The 23,929-nt window shown below is 38.7% G+C and overlaps 3 protein-coding genes across 3 annotated transcripts; 2 read left to right on the top strand and 1 right to left on the bottom strand.

The window, feature by feature from the left end:
- Positions 1 to 717: 717 nt before the first annotated feature.
- ctsf (cathepsin F) lies at positions 718 to 8,122 on the top strand. Its single transcript, XM_088009784.1, has 14 exons — positions 718 to 1,085; positions 2,017 to 2,127; positions 2,659 to 2,740; positions 3,327 to 3,388; positions 3,471 to 3,543; positions 4,925 to 5,038; positions 5,183 to 5,331; positions 5,435 to 5,531; positions 5,645 to 5,725; positions 5,850 to 5,969; positions 6,501 to 6,565; positions 6,697 to 6,787; positions 6,893 to 6,951; positions 7,524 to 8,122. Exons 1-14 carry the CDS (start codon positions 849 to 851, stop codon positions 7,596 to 7,598), a joined length of 1,416 nt encoding a protein of 471 aa, XP_087865910.1. The 5' UTR covers positions 718 to 848; the 3' UTR covers positions 7,599 to 8,122.
- A 1,234-nt stretch (positions 8,123 to 9,356) lies between these two features.
- On the top strand, positions 9,357 to 12,430 carry eif1ad (eukaryotic translation initiation factor 1A domain containing). The gene is made up of 5 exons (XM_014993174.2): positions 9,357 to 9,524; positions 10,233 to 10,351; positions 10,443 to 10,551; positions 11,400 to 11,508; positions 11,581 to 12,430. The coding sequence occupies exons 2-5, from the start codon at positions 10,265 to 10,267 to the stop codon at positions 11,810 to 11,812; spliced, it is 537 nt and encodes a 178-aa protein (XP_014848660.2). The 5' UTR covers positions 9,357 to 9,524; positions 10,233 to 10,264; the 3' UTR covers positions 11,813 to 12,430.
- A 4,170-nt stretch (positions 12,431 to 16,600) lies between these two features.
- Positions 16,601 to 22,243, bottom strand: LOC106921456 (N-acetyllactosaminide beta-1,3-N-acetylglucosaminyltransferase 2-like). Its single transcript, XM_014993170.2, has 2 exons — positions 20,089 to 22,243; positions 16,601 to 18,385 (listed from the first exon to the last, which is right to left on the bottom strand). Exon 2 carries the CDS (start codon positions 18,379 to 18,381, stop codon positions 16,969 to 16,971), a length of 1,413 nt encoding a protein of 470 aa, XP_014848656.2. The 5' UTR covers positions 18,382 to 18,385; positions 20,089 to 22,243; the 3' UTR covers positions 16,601 to 16,968.
- Positions 22,244 to 23,929: the final 1,686 nt, after the last annotated feature.

Genomic DNA, 23,929 nt, shown 5'->3' with positions numbered 1-23,929 from the left:
AAATTACACATTTTATTACTTTCTATATTTTTTTCTTTTCAAATCAAGTCCTTAAATTTCAAAATAAAGGGTGGTAGGAAAAGAAAACAGAGGGACTTTGTCTCCCTCTGGTGTTTGAATTGGGAACTTTGAAATTACACACAAATCAGAAGGCAAATTAAAACATATTTATGTACATATAAAAAGAAACTTAGTGAAATTTAATTAGTTCAATTTGAAATTAGGCGATTTATTAATTCAGAATTCGTTAATACCTTGAACCACTTCAGAACTTTGAGATCACTCCTGATAAATTGGTAAGGGATTTGGGGTTGAAACCCAAATTAGAATTTCAGATTAATTTCAGGACTGATATCCTGTCCTTTGCATATTTTTTTCCCCAAGAAATATATTCCTAAAAATGTGCAAATATTGCAGATCGCAAATACACTGTAAATAAATTATTGGGTATATCCTCCGTTGAAAATGACTTATGAACACCCTGTAAATCACTCACACATTGTTTATGGAATAAACATTACATTTGAAACAAAATTATATATATACAATTGAAAAAATAGACTTTTTAAAAATCTTTTCTTCTCTCCTTTCTGAGCCTCTCTATCGCCCCCTGGTGTTCCCCAGGCGGCCTAGGGCATTTTCTCTTTAACAAAATCCTCTCATTAAATCTCCCAGGCTCCTCCCACATGCAGTCCCGTTTGTTTGGCAACAAGAGCAACTCGTTTGTGCAGTTGCCGTAGTTAACCCGATATTGATTTTGATTTCGGGGAAAACAAACAGAGCGCTTTTAAATCCAGCGCAAACTGAACGCTGGTCCTTTTTCTTTCTGTCAGCGCTCAGGAGTCAAAATGAGGGTCGGAGTCCGTTGCTGTCCTCTAATCCTCTGCCTGGCCCTGGTCTCGGTGTTCGGGCTGGGTGAAGACCTCGACCGGCCTCTGTTCGGGCCTCCCGGCTCTCCTATCCGGCTTCATGAGTCCGACCCGGACCTTAAGAAGGTTCTGGGTTTCGCGGAGGAGCGATACAACCGGGGCTCCAACGCTATGCACCTCCGCCGAGTCAGCCGGTTCGTCTCTGCCACTAAACAGGTTAAGACTTAAAAACAATTATTTCTTCATTGTTTAAATAATTGTGTCTTGGCTGTGTTTTTAATCATTTAAGAGTCAGTTCAGTATTATTAAATGTCTGTAAACAACGATAATTAACCCTGCGTCATGTTAACATAAGTGAGATCTGGACGGAAGGAAAAATTCATAATTTCAAAAATAAAAGCACAAACTTCATTGTACAGAACAAATGCTGATGTACATTTCCTAAAGAATATATTTATTTCAAAGCTATCTAATTCTGATTATAACAATTCCCCATTAAATGAAGTGAAACAGACGTGCTATTAATGTAAAACTTAAATTGTTAAAGCGTTTTTTCCCCAACCGGAAGCGTCGATTTATCAGCGCATCATCGACACACCACCACCAGAGAAGCTATATTCCTAAAATAACAACACGAAACCATAATCTGTTAAATTCAGTGAGGGAAGGTGATGATGCCTGACATTAGGAAGTCATGTGATGAATATGTTGTTAAATTTACATGTTACTCAATTTTCCTTCCTTCAATTTTCCTTCCTTCCTTCCTTCCTTCCTTCCTTCCTTCCTTCCTTCCTTCCTTCCTTCCTTCCTCCCTTCCTCCCTCCCTCCCTTCCTCCCTCCCTCCCTCCCTCCTTCCTTCCTTCCTTCCTTCCTTTTTTTTTGCTAAAAATGTATACCGTTGTCAAGAACTTATGTCTAAATAAATAAATAAATAAATAAATAATGCTGCCTGGCAATTTTTTTAACACTTTGGAGTCTAATAACAGGCACATTTTGCATTTTAAAAAGTAGTTTATGCAACACTGATATTACAGTGACTATTTTTGCAGTAAATGGCACAGCCCCAACATAAGTCTGTTTGTAAATCCTTTTTTGTGGAGAACTACATTTCTGTCTTGCAAATTCCAAATTTTCACCTGTTTTTCAGCTGGTGAAGGGAATCCGCTACACCTTAACACTGGAACTGAGCAACACCCAGTGTAAGAAATCTGCCATGCTCAGGACCTGTGACTTCTATCCTGAGCCTCAGAAACTCAAGGTACGCTGTGAGTGTGACTGAGCAACAAACAGGAAGTTGCTAGCCTGTATGGAATGGATACCAAATGTCTTAACTGATTGTGTTGTTTAATGTTGCAGCAGTGCCTCGTGTTTGTTCAGGCAGAAATGTCAGCACTGATCTAGTCTTGTGAAATGACTGGCTGTAACTTTGGCCATGTTTGTGCAACTCTGACATATATATGTGTGTGTGTGTGTGTATATATATATATATATATATATATATATATATATATATATATATATATATATATATATATATATATATATATATATATATATAATGCTTCCACAATACAGTTATGACAGAAAAAAAAAAAATTAAAAACATTAAATCAAAGTGAAGCGTGCACACACACACTAACTTAACTGAAGTAAGTTGGAAAGTATGTGAGAAGAGATGAAGACAGACAAGTAACTTCCACTTAGCATTTGCAGGACATGAACAAATACATGATTCTGATGATATTAATGTCTGTTGTTTTTCTTGTTCTGGTGTTTTTTCCTGAATCAGACTGAAGTATGTGTGTTTGAAGTGTGGGACATTCCCTGGCAGGCCACCACCACCCTCCTCAAACAGAAGTGTCAGCCTAAAGGTCGGTCAGTCAGCAACCAGACGACCGGATCGCTCTTTCCTATAGACCTCACCTTTCTTCCTCCTTTTTGTTTTTTTTAAATTCATCTTATATTTTCGTATATATATATATATATATATATATATATATATATATATATATATATATATATATATATATACACACCTTTATTTATACATGTTGTCTCATTAAGATCTAATGTACAAGAGAGACCTGGTTTCCTACATCAAGCAACAACAAAAACTGGAAAGACAGCAAAACAAAATTACAGAGACAGGTCTTTTTTTTTCTCTGACTAAAGTATTTTGAGGAAAATTGCAATATCAGGTGATCTACATCAACTTTAAAAAAATCACCCTTATTCGTATTTTCACCATGGTCTTGTTTGTTCAGTCTGACCTTCATGTTACATAACCAGGATCAATGAGATAAATTAGGTAAAGGGTGACGAGTCAATGTCTAATGTTAGCATTCACCTTGCTAAAGCCTCCATTACTGCTACTTAGTGCTGTTTAAAATAAATCTACATTTGACAACATGAAACTGAGGCACGTGTTTATCGACTAATATGCTCTCCTCGTTTCAGTCGGTCCAGCCTCAGAACAGCCCAACATGCTGGAGGCTCAATCCACCATCCAGCCCTCAGAGGTGAAAAACAGCAGCTTAGTGAGGTTTTGTCAGCGTTTCGTGCCCCAGCAGTCGTTTATTCTCTTTGTTCTCTCTGTGGTAGGAGTCCGTGGAGCTACTGGGCCAGTTTAAAGAGTTCATGGTTAGATACAATAAGGTCTACAGCAGCCAGGAAGGTGAGCGGTTTGCACACGCTCACACAATCCAGCAGCTGCACACACACACACACACACACACACACACACACACACACACACACACACACACACACACACACACACACACACCACACACACACACACAGAGTCACATTCTGGTGCACAGATACTGAACCTTTTGTGCTCGCAGGTCATTGTGTTCACCCTGAAGGGAAAACACACTCACAAGTCAGCCCACATTCAGTTCCATGTATACACAGAATGTTGTGAAACAGTTAAATACGCAAAACCTAAAGAGTCAAAGTAATCTTATTAAGAGGAATTATTAAAAGCAGTTTTCAAATAATGTTTTACTTTTTTTTAAGAGGAAAAAGTTGGTCCAAATTGACTTTGCATTATTTGAAAAACCAGTTATGCACTTTATAAAATTTCGCAGCAGCTGTGATTAACCACATTTTCTTGACCGCTGAGTTAGCTGTGGGCATTTATCATACTGTTTATCATTTACTGTAAAAATGTCTTATAAGAATTCTGATTTATCGTCGTCTCGATAAATTTCAATGAAAGATGCTAAAAAAACTGTCGTAACTGTAAATGCTATTTTTACTATTTTCTCCACTGTTTGATAAGAGCAATACATCAATAACATTATATATCGTGATAAATACATGATCAGTGTCTGTAGATATGTCTGATACATTATTCAATAATTTCACTGATCTCTGATTCAGAACCAAACAGCATTCTGGGAGATGAAAGCTGAGGAAAAGCTTTTGCTGCTCAACCTTTCACAACCAGCTATAATGTTGGTGGCATCAACAAATTCACTCACTCTTTGGTTACCTAGCAACAACCTGTTGAGTAACTTGAGCAGCAGCAATGTCAGGCTTTTCCACCGTGCCACATAACTGCTTAGAAATTAAAATCAACGGCCAGGAGTGAATAAAGAAAATGAGTACAACACATCCAGCGGAAACTGGATGAAACAAAAACGGTCACGTCACCAGCTGGCAGCATTTCAGATATATAAAACAAAAAACTACTCGATAATTATCATCATCGACTGATATGAAACCCTAATATTATGATATGTTTTTAAGCCATATAGTCCAGCCCTAAACAAAATACATAAGTTTAATGGGAACAGAGCACGGAGCAACAGTAAAGTTTAATTACTGTAGAATTTTAGCCAAGACCTAAAAGCCAAAAAGAGTCAAATTTCAAACTTCAATTTCTGAGCTCAGTTTGGACAATGACTAGCTTACCTCAAATGCTAATAAAAGAAAATGACAAATGTTTGTTGGCTTGTATTTAGAAAGCGATAGATAGAGATCACATGAAGTGCTGACATTGCATGTTGTGATGTTAAGTATTATCTTTGTGCGTGTTTCCATGACAGAGGCTGACAGGCGCCTACAGATCTTTCACGAGAACCTGAAAACGGCTGAGAAGCTCCAGTCTTTGGATCAAGGTTCGGCTGAGTACGGCGTTACCAAGTTCAGCGACCTAACTGGTGCGTGCCACCGTGCGCCGTCCAGTTATTTCCGACGAGGAAATGCGTCTTCTGCTTTTAACATTGCAGCTTTGCAACAACTCGACGTTTTCCCGGTACCGCAAACGTTTCAGCTTTGTATTCTGTCCATCTGTTTTCGTCCAGAGGAGGAGTTTCGTTCCACGTACCTGAACCCGCTTCTCAGTCAGTGGACTCTTCATCGTCCAATGAAACCTGCCCCCACCGCCAAAGGCCCCGCCCCCAGCAGCTGGGACTGGAGGGATCATGGAGCCGTTAGTCCCGTGAAGAACCAGGTGATGCCGAGCAGAAGAGTTAATAACCGACGGCTCACTCTGTTGGGAATAACTTGATGTAGCGCAGGGACATTTTTGAACCCTCGTTGTGTGTGTTTGGTAGGGCATGTGTGGATCTTGCTGGGCGTTTTCTGTCACAGGAAACATCGAGGGCCAGTGGTTCCTGAAAAATGGGACTTTGCTGTCACTTTCAGAACAGGGTAAGTCGTCCTCAGATTCTGACTGAAAAAGCTCACCACTAATGTCTTCAAAATGCAATGAAAACAGTCAATTTTCCATTAAATCAGTGGATTATACACTCTCTGCTTTGCAGAGCTGGTTGACTGTGATGGACTGGACCAGGCATGCAGAGGTGGACTGCCGTCAAACGCTTATGAAGCTATTGAAAAGCTGGGTAAGAAACAGCTTCACGGGAACAGTAACACACAGAAAACTGAAAAGGGAGGATTTAAGTTTAAATAAGCTTATGTTATATATATTTTTTTTTCATGCATGTTTGTCTCTCCTGTGCCATTAAGGCGGCCTGGAGACAGAAACGGATTACTCCTACAAAGGACACAAGCAGACGTGTGATTTCACCGACAGGAAGGTGGCTGCCTACATCAACAGCTCACTGGAGATTTCCAAAGACGAAAAAGGTAAGCAATGGGGTGGGCATTTATCGTATCATTTATCATTTATCATTTATCATTTATCGCGATAAATTTCTTACCATGGTAAGAATTTTGATTTGTTGCTGTCACAATAAATTCCAATTAATGATGTTTTAAAATCCCCCAAAACTCTCCTTATTTTTGAGTTTTGTAATTTTACTCTTTTCTTCACTGTTTGATCAATAAATACTGATAAATCTGAAAATAGTTACTGTTTAGTGACACAAATCACACTTCTTTACGTGACTGGTGTCTTAAAGAAGCGTATCCCAAAATGGGAATGTTTGTTCAAGAGCATTATTTTTGTTTGTGGGGCTATAATGGCTGCAACACAGTAGAAGTAAGAAGGATTTAATAAACCGTTGTTATCGTCACTTTTATCGTTATCACAATGGTAACGCAAAATATTGTGATAAAACTGTAAGTCCATATCGTAAGAGAGTCAATGTTCTGCGAGTTGGGCATCCAAGCATCATTAAACAGGCAAATATTTTACTGCTTTATTCTTGTTCTCAGATATTGCCGCTTGGTTGGCAGAGAAAGGACCAATCTCTGTCGCTCTCAATGCCTTTGCAATGCAGGCGAGTTCTTTACTTTCTCTTTCCGTTTCTCTGTTTGGTCTGATGTAACTTGTACTATTTTTTTCCTGTATTATCAAAGAGTAAAATTTGCCTTTACAGTCACGGTTATGGTTGTCTTTATATTCCTGTAGTTCTACAGAAAGGGTGTTAGTCACCCAATGAAGATCTTCTGCAATCCGTGGATGATCGACCACGCTGTGCTGCTGGTGGGATATGGTGAACGTGAGTAAATCACTCCTCCCCAATCAGAGTTTAATGACATCTGTTGATATTAGTTTGTGATTCAGAGTATTTTAAACTGTTTTCGTTGTGCTGTTCTTCTTTCAGGAAATGGCATCCCATTCTGGGCCATCAAGAACAGCTGGGGGGAGGACTACGGAGAGGAGGTACAAGAACAACAACAACTACCACTCACTTTATTTGATTCAAGTTAAATGTAGGATACAGGAATGCAGATATGCTGACAGATGTGTAGAATCCTACATTTATATTGTTTTACTGGTGCACCGATAAATCAGCCCCACTTTCCTTATCGGACAATACTTTAGCGCTGAATTGCTGTTGGCTTGCTTCATATAAGTTAATATTTACTACCTGACTCAAATCACAAATTAACTTCTTGCTCGTATAGCAAATTATTCCACCATAATTCATTTCTCTTAGCACACAATTATAGCAGCACTGTTCTGTAAGTACCAACATCACCCGCAGTGCTTAATTACATAATTTACCTTCCCATTCAGTTTTTTTTCTTTTTACTGATTTTTTTCCAGTACTACAATAAAATTTCAATTTATTTCAAGGCTTTTTAAGCTTCTTTACCAATAAATGGAACCAGTACCATGTTGTAAATACATGGAGGTCTGGTGTAAATTTAACTCTACTTAATATCATTAAACTAGAATGTTTTATGTTATTGTAAGAGTTTTATTTTGTATTCTGTTTGTCTCTTCTGCAGGGTTACTACTACCTTTACAGGGGGTCCAATGCATGTGGAATCAACAAGATGTGCTCTTCAGCTGTTGTCAACTAATCTTCATGCTGTCTGTGTTGTACCAGCCGCCTGGTACAACTACGTCAGCTCACGAAAAGCACAGGAACAAACTGCATGAGGATCCAAGTGAAGGCACTTCCAAGCTCTAACAATGTTCCGTTAAACCGTTTGCTGTATTCTAACGTCATACCTCCCGCCTCATGTCAGCCTACTCTGTCACACCAGCTCTACTGACGTTAGCTTTGATGTTACTGTGAAACTTTGCTGTCAATTGAAACTGCATTTTGTTTGCACGTTACTCCGTTGTTTCAGCAGAGGCAGTGTTGTTTGTAACTCATCTCTACTAGCAATAAACATGCTTGTGCTCGAGGTATTGTGAAACTTAGACCATGTCTACTCAGTGTTTTTTTTTTTTTAAGTTCTGTTATTAATTGTTGTGCTAATGGTATTAATTGAGATTTGTTTCCAAGGAAAGGTTTGCACAGGACTATTAAACTGTAATAACAACTGCAGTGAGAGTGAAAAAAAAGATGTTTGAATAAAATGTGGGAATTAAAAAAAAAGTTCATGAAGTGTCCAAACTAAATCACTTTGCTTAGACATTTGGAATTATGAATGGAGACAGTCAATTATTATTATCCATCCATCATCAATAACCCTGTCTAAATGGTGCCTATCTCCAGCTGACCTTAGACAAGAGGCGCTATCAGGTTGCCAGCCCATCACAGGACAATACACACACACACACATGCATACACTCATATAAGCATTCAACATATTTACACTCAAGTAAATGTAAAAAGTAGCTTTGCAATAAATTATTCAAGAAAAAAAAAACTCTGAGTAACTGATCATATGTGATTTAATATTTAAAAATTATGTAGGAAGAGAAAACGTATATGAAGTTAAGTGCAAAATTGGGTGTTATATTACAAATTAATACAAATAACAATTACAAAACAAATTCAAGCAGAAGAAACGCTAAACTTTTTTTAAAATACAAAACGTAGGACACTAATATAGCAGGTAATCCAAAGAATAAGGAGAATAAAGAAAATTATTTCCAGTGACAATATATGGTGTTTGCTGAATCTTCACTTAATCTCCAAATGGTCCAATAGCAGATACAAAATGACATCAGAACAACAAAGCTTGTTTGCAAACAAGTTGTCTGCCTTTCACATCAGTGGTAGATCTGTGTTTGTTGCCTTTTTGGTTAAAAAATATGTTTGTTCTTTATTCAGTGAAGGTCTGAGTATCTATTTTACTCAAATAGAAGAAGAAATGCTTCATAATAACATTACTCAAGCAAAAGTAAAAAGTATGGAATAGTAGAAACTACTTCTAAAAGTATTCCTGTACCCAAAGGTTACTGAAGTAATTGTAAGTATTTAATACCCACATCTGTACAGTACAGATACACAGTACAGATGCGTTTGGACTTAGAAGCCGTAGGGAACCCAATGGTATTACTATATGCATCTTACAAGCATTTAAATGTTGGTGATCTTGAACATTGCTCTGATTTCTGAAAGAAATACAATTCCCATAATGCAAATTAAGAATAACCCAGAAATAGATAACCCTTGCTTCCGCAGAAAGATACCTGTAAAATAAAAAAAAAGTGTTTCCCAGCTCGTAATAATGTTTCACATTTAAATAGAGGACAATATATTACTGTTGTATTGAATTTCATAATTATCAGAAAAGCATGTGACAAAAGAGCAAAGTTTAAAAAAAAAGAAGGTAAATAAAATCATACTGGTTTTACTTTGAAAGTAAAAAGCACGTTAACACCGGAAGTGAAACGTTTGTTTTAGGTGTTTTCAGAAAACGCGATAGCATGTGGCATATTCATTGATAGAGAAGGCCTTGTTATTCTGTTCAGCTTTTCTGCTCCCCTTTTTGTCGCTGTTAGGGAACATACTTCGTTTTGAAACGAGACTTTTGTCTCTAGTTTTCAAGGTAGGAGCGGAAATACAAGTAGTAGCTTTCAACGTAGCCAGTGTTAGCAGTATTAGCATATCAAGCTAAGTTCTTCGTATCATTAATAAATTATGTACGGTATTAAGAATATGACCGCATTCAGAGGTAGCATATTCGAGTGTGTTTGCTTTTTTAAATCACTTTTGTGACTCTTTGTAGTTGTCGACACTTTGATAGGTGTTAGTTAACTAAGTTTGGTTAATGTGCAGCAGTGTTTCCAGGTGTAAGACAACGTTCTGTGATCATGCCATTTGCGGACTATGAAAGGATTTCCGTTTATTTTAAAAACATTTAATTAAGAGTTTCCAAATGTAGTTATCTAGCTTTTCTTTATGTCTACAAGTTTATTAATTTATCGGTGTATCAAACTCTGAATTTATTTTTTACCAGCCATGTGCAAATTATGTCAGTAGTCGTCACAATAATATCACAAATATCGTGATAAAACTCTAAAGACCATATCGCCCACTCCTACGTATTAGTAGTAGTATTTCAACATAACAAATTTTTTTTAACAAATTTTGCTTTCTGTTTTGTGATAAATCATACAGTCTTACCCATCTCTATTTGTACTGATTTTGTTTTCCCCTCCTGAGAATTAAATGTTTGACAAAGTGTGCTAAAGTGTGTGCAGAACAAGTACAGAATCTATTCCGACTTTTTTGTAATTTCTTTTTTCTCTTCAAGCTGGCGAAGAAAACCGCTACCCATAACTTAAAATGTCACAGGCCACTAAACGCAAACATGTTGTGAAGGAAGTTCTGGGAGACTTCATCACTCCCACGGAGAACCAGCAGATTGTGAAGGTAAACATTTTAATGTACAGGTCATAAACAACACTCAGGAGGACGTTTTAACCATTTCGTATCTCCTTTCTCCACCTGCACACTCTCACAGGTGACTGGTAGCCGTGGCAACAACCTCCACGAAGCGGTCACGGCTAAGGGCGAGACGTTCCTGGTTAGCATGCCCACCAAGTTCCGCAAGAACATCTGGATCAAGAGAGGTGATTTTAAGAGTAGGATTATTTTTCTGAAAATGAAGTCATTGAGCCATTCATAAGTATTTAAAGATGTCTAATGGGGCAGTTTGTTTAAATATACCCATTCTACCTTTGGACTAATATCGTTGTCATATCTTTACCAATCTTATATACATCTTACTACCCTTTCAACATCTTCAAAGAAACAATCACACGACTGACATTGCTTCATTTAAACCCCCCACAATCCTGTGCTGCACTGCTATCTCTGTCACATGACCAAAGACCTCATGACCAACTTCCTCCCTGTCCAGAAACCAACGGCATAATGATGTTAATAAATATCTGTTGGTAATAGCGACCCAGTTTTCTTTACTGGAGCGAGACTCATATGTTAAAAAATTATGAAGATCGGCTGATGTGCCTGTGTGTTAACGTAAGTTGCATTTCCATCAATTATATAATTGCGCAAATTAGTTCCGGAAAAAAATTCACCCAGTATAAACGCAGCAATTTAAAAAAAAAAAAACAAAAAAAAAAAACGCAGTTTCCACAAAAACAAATAAATGAATTGAGCTAGGATGAAGCTGTTTTTGGTCATATTGAAATTAGCGTGTTTCACAAAACTTTGATGGAGACACTTTTTTTTTTTTTTTTTTGCATCACACGAGTCACATGATCAACAACTGGATGTTACTACATGCAGTCACTAACAGAAAAGATGGAGACGACATCTTGTTTTGGGAATATGGGTATTACGGGGGGACATCCTATATTGTAAGAAGTTAGATTATGATCACTGTAAGTTAATATTTGCCTTAAATCCTTTTGTTATAGATTAATTTCCTGCATAATTTCATTCTGTTTCTCAGGTGATTATGTCATCGTGGATCCTATTGAAGAAGGGGAGAAGGTGAAGGCAGAGATCAGCTTCATTCTCTACAAAGATCACATTCAGTACCTGCAGAAACAGCAAATCTGGTGAGTAGAATCCCAAACCCCCTCAGAGGGAGAGCAGTGGAAGCCTCCTAAGCCACGGAGTGTCTCTTTAAGGCCCGAGGGTTTTATGGAGGAGCAGTCATCGCAGGACAAGACGAGCAGCAAGGAAGAGGAGGCGGAGGGGAGAGATGATGAAGAGGAAGGAAGCGACTCGGAAGATGACGACAGTGACCTCTTCGTGAACACAAACCGCTGTAACTACCAGTACAGTGAGAGCGAAGATGAGGACAACACTGAGGAGGAGGAAGAAGACGAGGAGGAGAAAAGGACAGAAAATGGATCATAGCAGCTTTGTGAGCTGGAAAGATCCAGTGACTCTCTGACTGATCCTGATTCCACGATGATTTCAAACATTTGTTCTTGTGCAACGGCTCCCTCTGCAGGCCGGCTGTGAGAGAACAGCCGAGGGCTGGAGTGGCTGGGCTCCTTCAGTGAACCTAATTGTTGCTGTTTCTACCAAAAACAATCTAAAATGTTCCAGTGAAACTTAAATACAACTAGAATCAGCATCAGATATGTTCCTGTCTTTCCTTCTAAATTCCCAGTAAAACTTTTAAGCCTAATTTTTCAGGTTGGTTTCTACAACAGCCCTAAACTGCAAATTCAACTATAGGGTTAAAAATTTATTTAATCTCCAATTATCTCTTTAATGGGACAAATAAGTCAATAAAAAGTGTAAACAATGGTTTGCTGAAATAAACATATTTTGTCAGCTTAATGGTTACTTTGCCCCTTTGCCGTTCTCCTGTTTTGTTTTGTCACGTTTTTCAAACGTGACAAAAACTTTTTCTCCCAAACAGGGAAATGTCCTTGAGTTGCTTTTATAGCCAATTGTTCAAAATGATTTTCTATGATTTACTGTATATGTTATGGTTATATTACTTCAATAAATGGTGTTTACCAACAGGAGTCCATTCAGTTACTTTGGTTTGATCAGTGATCCTGGCTATCAAGGATCGTGTTGCATTTAAAATACAGTGTCTTCAAAATAACCAAACTAAATTGGGGGATTTAAAAAGGGCAATATTATGTAAAAATAATTTATTTTTGTTTTTTAGCTTTACATTATTCTCTCCCTCACTCAGCTCCTTCAGACTAGCCAGCAGCAATTAGCAAACACCTGTTAGAACTGCACATCTGCTGAGCTCAGCATAAGAACCACTTCTCAGTGTGACGCTGGTAAAAACGATGTCAAACAGGAGAAACGGAGGAGACATTCTGAAGGCAACAGCAGGAGCTTCTTAAACCAAGGCACTAATTTACGAAGTCATATTTCTTTTACACCATATTTGATATGTACAGCGTGTTTTTGTTTTAGACAATTTAAGGCAACACAAATTACTTCTGACAACAGCAAGTTACTTGATTGTACTAAATGATCCCATGTATCACTTATTAAAACAGCACAGCAAAATAAACCCCACTGAATATAAAAATATCTTAAAACAATTTGAAAAAAATATACATTAACAAAGTTCCTACAGACAAATAGAAACTGATATAGCTGGTGAACTGTTGGGCGATGTAACGTGCCATTATCACCTTTTTATTGGAGATGCTAACATTATCAAATGAACGCAGTTGTGATGCTAATTCTGACCCAGCAGCACATTTAGGTTTAGCAGAGACGTTACCTCTGAGGCTGCATGACCAAAACGTACCACTATTCTCAGTAATTTAGCTTCTGTTGTAAACGGCATCAACAATGATGCAAGAAAGCAATAAATGCTGTGTGTTTTATTGCACATGCTTGCAAGACCTAGGTATTTCTCCATGATTCTGAGAATTCCAAATACCAGTGAATCCAGCTGAACCAGTCCTGTGGTTAGTGCATTCACCCCAAATGTCAGCCTTGGTTGTATCACAAGTATTAGGTAAAAGCTAAAGCTTCTCATCCTGAAGCTTAAAATTATTAAACCCACAACAAAACTCCATGATTCGACTTAAGATACAAGATTTTTTTTTCTGAATCACTTTTAAAATAAAATGGACAGTAATTGTTCAGATTTAAGTAGGGTCATTAATTTGATTGCATTTACTCAGACAGCGGTGGTTACTCATACAGTTTATATGAGCAACATCCTGGAAGGTGTGTCAATACTTACCAAAGAGTTTTGTTTTCCATTTTCAGTTTAAATCAGCTCTGTACAGGAGCCTGTATTAATTCAAAAATAATGGGGGGAAAAATGATGAAACCAAGAAAATAACGGCTGTGATTCACACAAAGGTTATGCAATAAAGGAACGAGTTGTTCCAAGAAAAGCAAAATTGTTTCTTTTCTTTTTCAAGAGTCCAACAGTGGGAGTGTTGAAGCTTCTCAAACAGGTAGTTACATTTCTTAGAAGAGCAACTCAATGTGTCTTACGAAGAACATGTATTGTGTGAGTGTGTGTAATGAACCTTTTGTTTATAGCTGATGTACTGTTGTGTTGACAGAGGTTTTTGTGATGTGATCAGAGGGCTAAGCTCTGCAAACACAGCAGTTCGTTCCTCCGAGGCAGGGCGCAGTGGGGAGGAAATTCCTCTCAACCGTAACTCTCTGCCTTGAAAAGGTCGTGTTAACCGGGAGGGGAACTTGTTAATAAAACTCCACGACGTGATAAAGATACTTGACTGCAGTAACTCTCTGTGTTAAACTGTGATTGTTTCTTAGAGGAGTATTTAAAGCTCTGAACTGAAATACGGATCTTATTAAGGTTATATTGTAACGGAAATCATATAATTTCATTAAATTTTTTTGGGGGGGGAAGTCCACAAAATATCCAGTGGGGAGTATTAATACTCATAAAAATCCCTTCAAAGTGCTTATCTTTTAATCACCATCGATCTTCATCTTTCATGCTTTATTTAAACTTTCAAAAAATGTAAATGACTGCATCTGTCTAGTACTTTATCAAAGGGCTCCAAAGTACTTCACCCAACATTCAGCCATTCACCCACTCAAACGCTGATGGTGGTGAGTTATACTGTAGCTGCAGCTGCCCTAAGAGAGACTGGCATTAGCAAAGTTTGGTAACACTTTCTTTGAAGGGGTGAGAATAAGACTGTCATGACACTGTCATAAACATGACATAACACCTGTCATGAAGCCTTCATGAATATTAATGACTGTTATAAAGCGTAATTTGGTAAATTATGACACTTTTAATACAAAGTTGACATTATTCAAAATGTCTTTGCTATGACAACTTGACATTAACCAATAAATCATTACTGTTTAAACTTTACCTTTAATAACATAAAGTTACCTGATTTTTAAAGTGCAATCAGTAATACTTTTATAACAAATTTATATCAGTAATGATTTCTTGGTTAATGTCAAGTTGTCATAAAGACATTTTGAATAATGTCAACTTTGTATTAAAAGTGTCATAATTTACCAAATGACACTTTATGACAACAGTCATAAATATTCATGAAGGCTTATTCATGTTCATGACAGGTGTTTATGAGAGTGTCATGTCAGTCTTATTCATCCCCCTTCAAATAAAGTGTTACCCAAAAGTTGCTCTTGAATCAGAGCCACTGGGAATGAAGACCACCACCAGTAGGCAGGTGAAGTGTCTTAAAGACACAATGACTGAGATGGGGGAAGGTTCAAACTGGCAACCCAACGGTTATTGGACGAAACCCAACCTCCTACAATGGGTCATCCGAAGACCATTCCAGAGGTACAAAACAAATATCTATTTGTTTAGGTAATTTCAAGAAACCATGATTGTCAGTGGAGCTCCTGGAATTACTTTAATAACCCAAGAAAAGGAAGTACAATCAACAAATGAAAAAAGTTTAGGAACAAGCTACACTCATATCTAAATTCACCTGGAATGGGAAGAAACCTCGTTTGAAATTGAGAACACTTTAACGAGATAAAACACTTAGGGGCTTAGGTTTATCGAATCTTAAGATGTATTTTTGGTCCTTTGTGCTCCGACCTTTGCTTGTATGGTTGAATCCTGAGGCCTCTGTGTCTTGGAAACCAATTGAAGAAAATTTATCCAAAGCATACAGACTGGAAGACTCTGTGCATTCTAATATACCTCCTAAAGAGGCTAAATCACAATTAGGACCCATAATTTCTTCTCTTCTTAGAACCTGTCATTCTGTGCTGAATCACACAAACACCAACCTGAAATGGCATAAACACTCTCTTATATTTAATAACTTTTCTATCCTCATTGGAAACAAACCATTCTCCTTCCCTAGTTGGAGAGATAAGGGTGTCAATGTCCTCAAAGACCTTATGAAAAATGATGGCCTGAGTTCTTTTAGTGGCCTACAAACTGCGTATAACTTACCAGGTTCTACATTCTTCTTTTATTTATAACCACATCGGCCATGAAAGTGTAAGGTATGCCTTGGGGTGTGCCTCTTCCAACCCATCCCTTACAAGAACTTCTTGCCTCATCGGATCAGATACGTGGCATTGTTTCTAAATTATATAAATTCATTTCGGATCCTCATGCCAGGCCCCCTGTAGAAAATATATGGGGGAGAGACCTCTCCTTTACGGGAGATGTAGAAATCTGCTAGGATACAGTATGGGAGAACTTCCACAACACATCCAAAAATCCTGACCACTGGCTTATACACTTTAAATTTATCCATAGGATGTACTTAACCCCCAGGAAACGTCATGCTATGAAAATGATCACATCTCCTATTTGTGACCTATGTACACTTAAGACTCCAGGCTCTTTTATGCACATGTATTGGGATTGTCCTAGTGTGGCTGCTTTCTGGAGACAAATCTCCACTACGTTGAGTGATTTGCTTAAAGCTAATATTCGATTATCACCATCTTTGTTTCTACTTAATGACGATTCCACTTTAGAACTTTCCTCTCAACAAGCATGCGCTTTTGCATGCTATGGGCGGGACTCACTGTAGCTAATAAGATGTTGGCTCTACGATGGCAACCACCACACCTATTGCCTTGGCAACAATGAGCCAACTCCTTCCTAGATATCCTTGTGATGGAGAGATCAGTGGCCAGGATGCACACGGCCAGTCAAAAAACAATTAGAGCTTGGGATGCAGCTTATTCTTTGGTTAGAGAAAGAGTGAAACATAATTCTATGTAATTCTTTTAATATGTAACTGTAAGTGATGACTTAATCTTCGCAACTGTCCACTTCCATATTTGTTATCACTTTGAGATCCTTGGGAACAGGGTAGGGGGTCGCCATGGGGTTGAGGGTTAGGGGTCACACTGCTTTTTCTATTTCTATGTCTTATTCCACCTATTGTAACTATACTGTATTGTACATGTTGTTGTGGATGTAAAACAACTAAAATAAAAACATTTGATTGCAAAAAAAAAAACAACAACAAAAAAAACAAATGAAAAGTTTTCCAATGTGTGGAAAACACATTGAAGCAGTCACAGTTGATCAGAACTGTTTTAACATAGTTTTTTCACATAAGAGTCCAGAGCTGAGCTTAAACACTCGGTGACGGTGTTGCTTTCTGTTTTATCTTCTTGACCGCCCTCAGCGGTACACCCTGACATTGTTCCCTCGTGTCTTTCAGGTCAGCCCACAGCTCGACTACTTCTCTGGGGCTTCGCTTGTGGACCAGAAGGATGGTGTGATATGAACACGGCTGTGCCTCTTCCTTCTCAGTGAAGTCAAAGGTGAGGAAAGCCGGGTGGTGGATGGGTTGGGCGTTGAGCTGAATCATGCACATTCCGACGTAGACGTCGTCAATAGGAAACAGGTGGATTGTTTTAGAGATGTTGTGCAGGCGTCTAGTCAACTCCCCAGAGTACACCACCCCTCCTCCGCCCGCGTACATGGGGTAGAGCCCCCTGTAGAAGCTCTCTGGGATAAAATACTTTGATCTCCTCACTCGGTTGGGCAAAGCAGACCCTATCACCTCGCCGACCATGAACTCATGCAGGGTGTTGCGGGATCTGTGCTTCTCTAGCTGATCCTGGAGGTAGCTGATCAGCTTTGGGGTGTTGACGAAGACGTCATCGTCTCCCTTCAAGACAAAGAGAGGCTTACTGCAGTGGTGTGAGAACCAGCTCCAGAAGAGCACGTCCTTCAGAGTCAGGTTAAAAAACGTGTCTTTGAAATCCCACTGCAGAATGTCTCCGTGACGCTTACTTTCTGCTCTCAGTAAATGGGATATGTCTACACCCAGGTCTTCTGGAGTTTCTTTGCCCAGTAAAAATACCCTTCGGATGTATCCTCCGCCCATATCTCCGTCGCTGCTGTTGATCCTCTGTCCCTCCACCCATCCGACACGACCCCAAGTCTGTCGAATAACCCGTCGGTTCCTGAAGTTTAGCGCCGTTGACTTGATGGCAAAAAGAATCAGCGGAGGCTCCTTCTCCTGCTCTGACTGAGCTCCACACTCTCCGTCTGGTTGGATGAGGATAGGATAGTTCCTCTTGTGCATGCTGCTTGCAAATTCTCGTACCTGCTGTGGCAGTCTCTCAAAATTCTCCCTCACGCTAGCCATGCTGGTAACTTCAAAGTAGCTTTGGTGCAGCAGAGACTCGTCAGAGCTACTTCGTTCTAACAACATGTCGGACTTTTCTTTGCGGATGATGGGGTTGAAACGGTGGTCGACGTGCCGTTGAAGCCGGTTCCACAAGGCATCGCTTCGCAGATGTTGTTCCCAGAAGGTTTTAGGGACAGAGGGGCTGCTGCCGTTGCTCGAAGCACCTGCGGCTACAAAATGGGGGCTTGCCAGATTTGGGGAAACCATGGCGATGTGTCTCAACACCATTGAATTCATGTGCAGATAAATGGTGATGATGGCGTAGCTGTAGAGCAGGGTAAGGCAGCAGCATGGCGTACACACGCAGATCAAGATGTTTCTCAAGCGACAGCAGCGTCGTGCCATCCAGCTGAGGATGAATAGAAAAGTTGTGTTAGTTTGGAGAAATCCAACGACGCCAGACTCTTGATATAACCGTTCCATGTTTACCTTCGTTTGGAGTTACAACAATATGAATTATGTTACGTTTAGTCACACATTCTGGAAAAATTCAATGCTTTGCAAACATTAATAACACATGATCTTATTCGCAATTTATCATACAACCAAAAACTTTAACGTGTTAGAATCTAAACTAATCTAAAAGATAAACTAACAGTTTAGATGGATAGTCATTTGTTTTTCCATACAATACTCTAGTGATAGTTTTTAAGTTTATTAATTAGCTTTTCACTGAACTTTTAACATATTTTAAAGATTTCTTTCAGCTGCTTAAGTTTTGGAAAAGTAAATTCTTCTTTCAGAACAAGGGCAACATGTTTTCATTTACATGTGCGGCACATGTGTGTATTTGAATATCAAATAAAGTTCCAGCTCTGCCCAAATCATTTGTAGCCCAGGCAATTTCAAACTACAAAAAGCATAATCATTCAAACAGAGTTTGTTTGTTTGTTTGGGACAGTTTGTGACAGTTTGTGACACTCAGTGAGATGATCAAAACCTGACACACGCTTTATAACTTAGGCCTCTACGACTTTGTTTCAGACAATTTGGGGCGCTCTTCATGATCTCAGAGAGTTTGAAGACATTATGATAATTGGCATAATGTATCTTACTGGCTACTGGCTTTCTAACCACACAGCCAGACAGAGACCTAAAGAGGAGCAGCAAAAGCAAAGCAGGGAGATTAGCAGTGCCAGCTAATAACTGATACCATCCAGGAAAGGTTACTTTGGAATATTGTCTCTGCTGTCTGGAATTAGCATGTTAGCACGACATCCAGGAGGCTGTCATACAAGCAACAGTGTCTTCAGACAGAGGTCTCTTCAGAGCCGTTGAAATACTGACTGCTACTGCAGATCCTTCCTGCCTCTCTGTGGATACTTTCATCATATGAGCTGCAACATTTAATTTCCCTTTTGGGAAAATAAATCATATTTGAGTGAAATGGAGCTGTTCACTATTGTTCTGAAAAATTAAACTTTTCCTTCCTCTTCACAATTATTTTCTAGAATTTGCCGTCTGTCACAAAAACCCAACAGAACACTTTAAGATTTATCGTTGTAACGTGGCAAAATATGAAAAGACAAAAAACAACAAGTGAATCACTTTGGAAAACTGGGCGTATGTTGGACTAACTAAGCTTCTAGAATCATTCCTAGAAACTTAAGAATGTGGTTAAAGCACGAATTGTGTAATTTAACCTGATACTATGCTGCAGACATCAGTGATTTTTTTTATTTCTAAAATAAATAAAAATAACACATCAGAGTAGCAAAATAGAGAATTCACATTTAGAGTGCGGCGATATTTTGGAGTGACTTTAGTAGGAAAAACTACACCAAAAAAGGTGGAATCATTACAAATAAGCAGTAAAACTTCTGTTTCACAGTTGATTTTTCCTCATCACCTTGCCTGTGACATCCACTTTGCTATAAAGCCACACCTTCAATTTCACAAAGTTGGTGTAAAATCACATAAAAAAGAAGAAGAAAAAAAATACTCCACACACTGTAAAAGTGTAAAACACACTCATGAGGTATTTTCTAACTTCTAACAGAAATAATTTGTCGATCAAAACTTTGTGCGACTGTGAATGAAAAGTTTCCTCACCCGTTTCAAGCGGAGTCCTGCTGGCTCAGTGAAAACTCATCCGTTTACTGGGGCCGCAGGCGTGAGGTGGAGGCGTTCCGTGGCCGACGGAGCTGAAACTAGAACCGACCTGTGAGGTGGCTTTGGATGAAAGGGAATTTGTCAGGCTGCTGATGGATACACCCACCATCAGGCAGGCAGAAACCACAGAGCAAGAAAGGCGATGTTTCTATCTCCAACACTAACGGCCCAGGGTGAAACCGCCGGCCGGACCGGAGGCGGGCCAGTCGCCGCTGTCAGGTCGTCTTTAATCTAAATACAGTTTACAGCAACTTGCATTATTAGATTTTACTTCTAAAATTGACAGGGTTTTTCCTGCAGGGCTCATTGTTTGCTTCTGCATTGTTGTATTATTTGGTCATGGCCCTTGGCAGAGCAATTAAATAATTGAAACGTCACATCATCCAATTATAAAAGGAGTCTTACAGCTTGCAAGAAACCTCCTTGTTGGCATTCCTTCCATAGAAACCCAAATTCCCACCAAACGAGTAGGCCCGTCTTCCTGCGGAGACGTCATCCCGTTGAGCAGACATTCCCGCCGAAGCCATGCACTCTGCAGGACGAAGAGGAATCAAGAAAAACAGATTTTTAGAATGTTTGTCCCCAAAAACAACAAAAAAACAAACAAACAAAAACCTCTGACACTTGTGTTGCAAAACTTGTAGAAAGAAAAACCGAGGCCATGGAAATTTCCAGAACAAGAATGTTTTAACGGTGACTGAGACGGTTTATTGGTGTCAAAATAGAAGGTTTTCACCACAACTGCAGGACATTGTTTAAGTGCTGCAAGTTCGGAGGCGAGGGGCCTTTCCCACATTTACTGATTTGGACTGAGATTTAGGGGAATCTGCAGGAGCCAAGTCAATGCTGGTGTGCTCCTTAAAACCACGTGTTACATACAGCATGAGTGTAATTAATGAGACCGTTTTAATGGGGCGTTCTATTTTTAATAAATGTGAAAAAAAAATCTCAAAAACCTTTTTTTTCCCCACATTGTCATGATGCGGTTTTTGTGTGTAGAATTTTGAGAGAAGAGAAGAATTTAATACAATTTGGAATAAGTCTGTAACAAAGTGTGAAAAGTTGAACCTTTTGACTGAAAACTATGAAGTGATGTAGTTTAGGGTTATTTACAAGGATGGGTCCCCAGGGGTGGAAACTGCTTTGGTGCCCCATCCACCAAAGAAAAGATATTTTGCTAATGCAAATTACAATGCGTCATTAGGTTGCTCTGTACATAACTGGGTATGAACTGATGATAGTAGGCCATGTTATCAAAAAAATAAAATAAAAATAAATAAAAATCTAAAAGTTCATTGTTTTTAAATACTTGAGTTTTGTCATGCAAATATCAAATTTTATTACAACTCACCTGGTACGGGCCTACGACCATAACTTATCATTTCTCGCATGAGGCGTCACTTTTCACATTGACATGTCTGTGAAACATGCGTTCATTAATATAAAAAAAAAATTAAAATTAAAATCTAAGAGATCTAAACTCCTAAAATAATTGACACCCTCTCAATACAAGTTGACTGACTGACGGACGGACGGATTATAACTTAAGTTGCTTTATATTTAAACCTTTTTGGTTTTTCCATGTCCTGGATGACTGACAACATATAAGTAGATAAAAAAAATGAATATCTGGGAAGTATCATAACTTAAACCTAACACTCAAAGCACCAGGGTTTTTAGAGTAGAAATATTCAGATTTTATTTTGTAGTATTAAAGGCTCTATGTTGAAGATGGTAAGAAATATATATTTTTTACTGTCAGCTGCTCTGACAGTAAAAAATAGGAGGAGCCCTCCACCCCCTCCCGAAATCTCCCACTCCTTGTGAGGTTTTCATCTCGTTTCTGATCAGAAACAAACTTCTTAGCCGAAAGAAAATCATCTTAAGTCTAAACCCGACAGGCTTATGAATAATTTTAGGCTTACTTGCACATATTAGATAACTCTTCTTGAACACTTGTCCATCATAGGCTTGCAAACAGTTCTGAAAATGTTAATTTCTAAAAAGAATACAAAGAATGTACATTATACTTCAGTAACTAACATTTCATAAACCAAGAGTTCAGTTCAGATTAAGTTCAAGGTAAACACTGCCCTCTAGTGATGCAATGTGAAACTGGAACCCCATTCTTAACTTTTTTTTCCCAGACTCAACAATTTGTCACTTTTCTTTCTTTCTTTTCTTTTTTTTTTTGGCAACTTTTGCAAAGATGACAGGACGTTTTCAAAATTGTAGGAATAAAGTTTTATTTTCCATATGAAGGGGTGGTTTTGGATTTTTCTTCTTTTACAAGTAGTATGTTTTTGATAAAACTTGCAAAAAATTTCCTAGCATATTCCAAGAATGATGGACATGAAGAGAAGGGGAATTTATTGCTGGATGTTTAAAATTATGACTTTTTTTTTACTCGTTTATTGTTAATATTCTTCTTTTATTTTTTTTTACTGAGTGGAAAAACAATTTGCTTGCTGCTTTTTCCATGCACCCAACTACCAGTACCACTAGGACATGCAGGGGAGGGGAAGGAGAAAAGGGTGGAGCTGGAAGTGAGGGAAAGGAGAGGGAATTGGCAGGTAAAAAAGACAAACTGCTTGACAAACAAACGTTGAAGGGCTGTGTGTCTCTCTCTCTCTGTGTGTGTGTGTGTGTGTGTGTGTGCATTAAAGTTTGAGCGTGTGTCAGTGTGTGTATGAGTGACATTTATGTGTGTATGCAACAGGTGGGTGGGGAAGTGTGGGGTGAGGAGAAACAGGGTGGGGACGGGGGAGAGAAGTTGTTAAACATTTCGACTAGCTCTAGAAGCACACTATCCTCACTTGCTGAATTTTCCATGTTGTAAAATCCCGGACTGATTACAGTGACAATACGATAGAACTATAGGCGGAACGTTTTTTGGGGGAAGGAGGGAAAAATACCCAAATGATTCACCTCTACTGGGATTCCGAGCGGGATTTGTCACCTTGGTTTTTTTTTTTTTGTTGTTTTTTTTTTTAAAGATACTCTATATCTCTGATCCATGCATCGTCTGTGGAAGGAAAGAAAACAGAACCTAAACAGGGGAACGAGTTCTATGGGACACAGTGACGTTCATCCTCAAAGAGTCTCCAAGGGGTGGAAGAGTTTTGGTCGGCCTAATGTGAGTGTGCTGCTCTGTGTGTTCCAGACGAGGGGTTTAAATTCCTCCGCTGGTTGCTTTCGGAAGGTCCTAAGATGGTGAGAGGAAGACATGACGGCGGGAGATGGTGGGAAAAAACCCCCAACAACAACAACAACAACTCCTGTCAGGCGCCATGACGAATCAAAAGAAGCTCAGGCGATCAAAATGTCAGAATCACAACTGAGGACGTTTTAACCTGGATTATCACACACACCGCCACACAAGTGTGCTTTGTCGCCTCTTAATTCACGTCCAAGCTGTGCCACCCACTACCGTGACGAAAACACGTGGAAGTTTGGAAAAGAAAAGACAAAAACATCAGGTGCATCTCAGTAAATTCAAAAGTCATTCAAATGAATTCAAAAGTGAAACTCATATGGTCTGTCAGAAGCTGCGTTTCCTTTGACCAATAATTGCGCAATTTCAAATTTGGAAAATAAATTTGCTCAATGGAAACATGCCATTTAAAAAAAAACAACTTGATTTTTGATAAGACGTTTTGCATCGAAATTGGTTTATTTTTGAAAAACTGCAATGGGAACACTAATCATGCCACACCAGTCATGAGATCGACAACTGGATGTTACCGCTGGCGCAAAACACTAAGAAGAAAACAGGAAGTAG

Source organism: Poecilia mexicana, unplaced genomic scaffold (assembly GCF_051168715.1).
Source record: "Poecilia mexicana isolate PSO_F unplaced genomic scaffold, ASM5116871v1 scaffold_10, whole genome shotgun sequence".
NCBI classification, from domain to species: domain Eukaryota; kingdom Metazoa; phylum Chordata; class Actinopteri; order Cyprinodontiformes; family Poeciliidae; genus Poecilia; species Poecilia mexicana.
The sequence above is the reverse complement of the archived record's forward strand: the minus strand, read 5'-3'. Positions and strand labels throughout refer to the sequence as shown.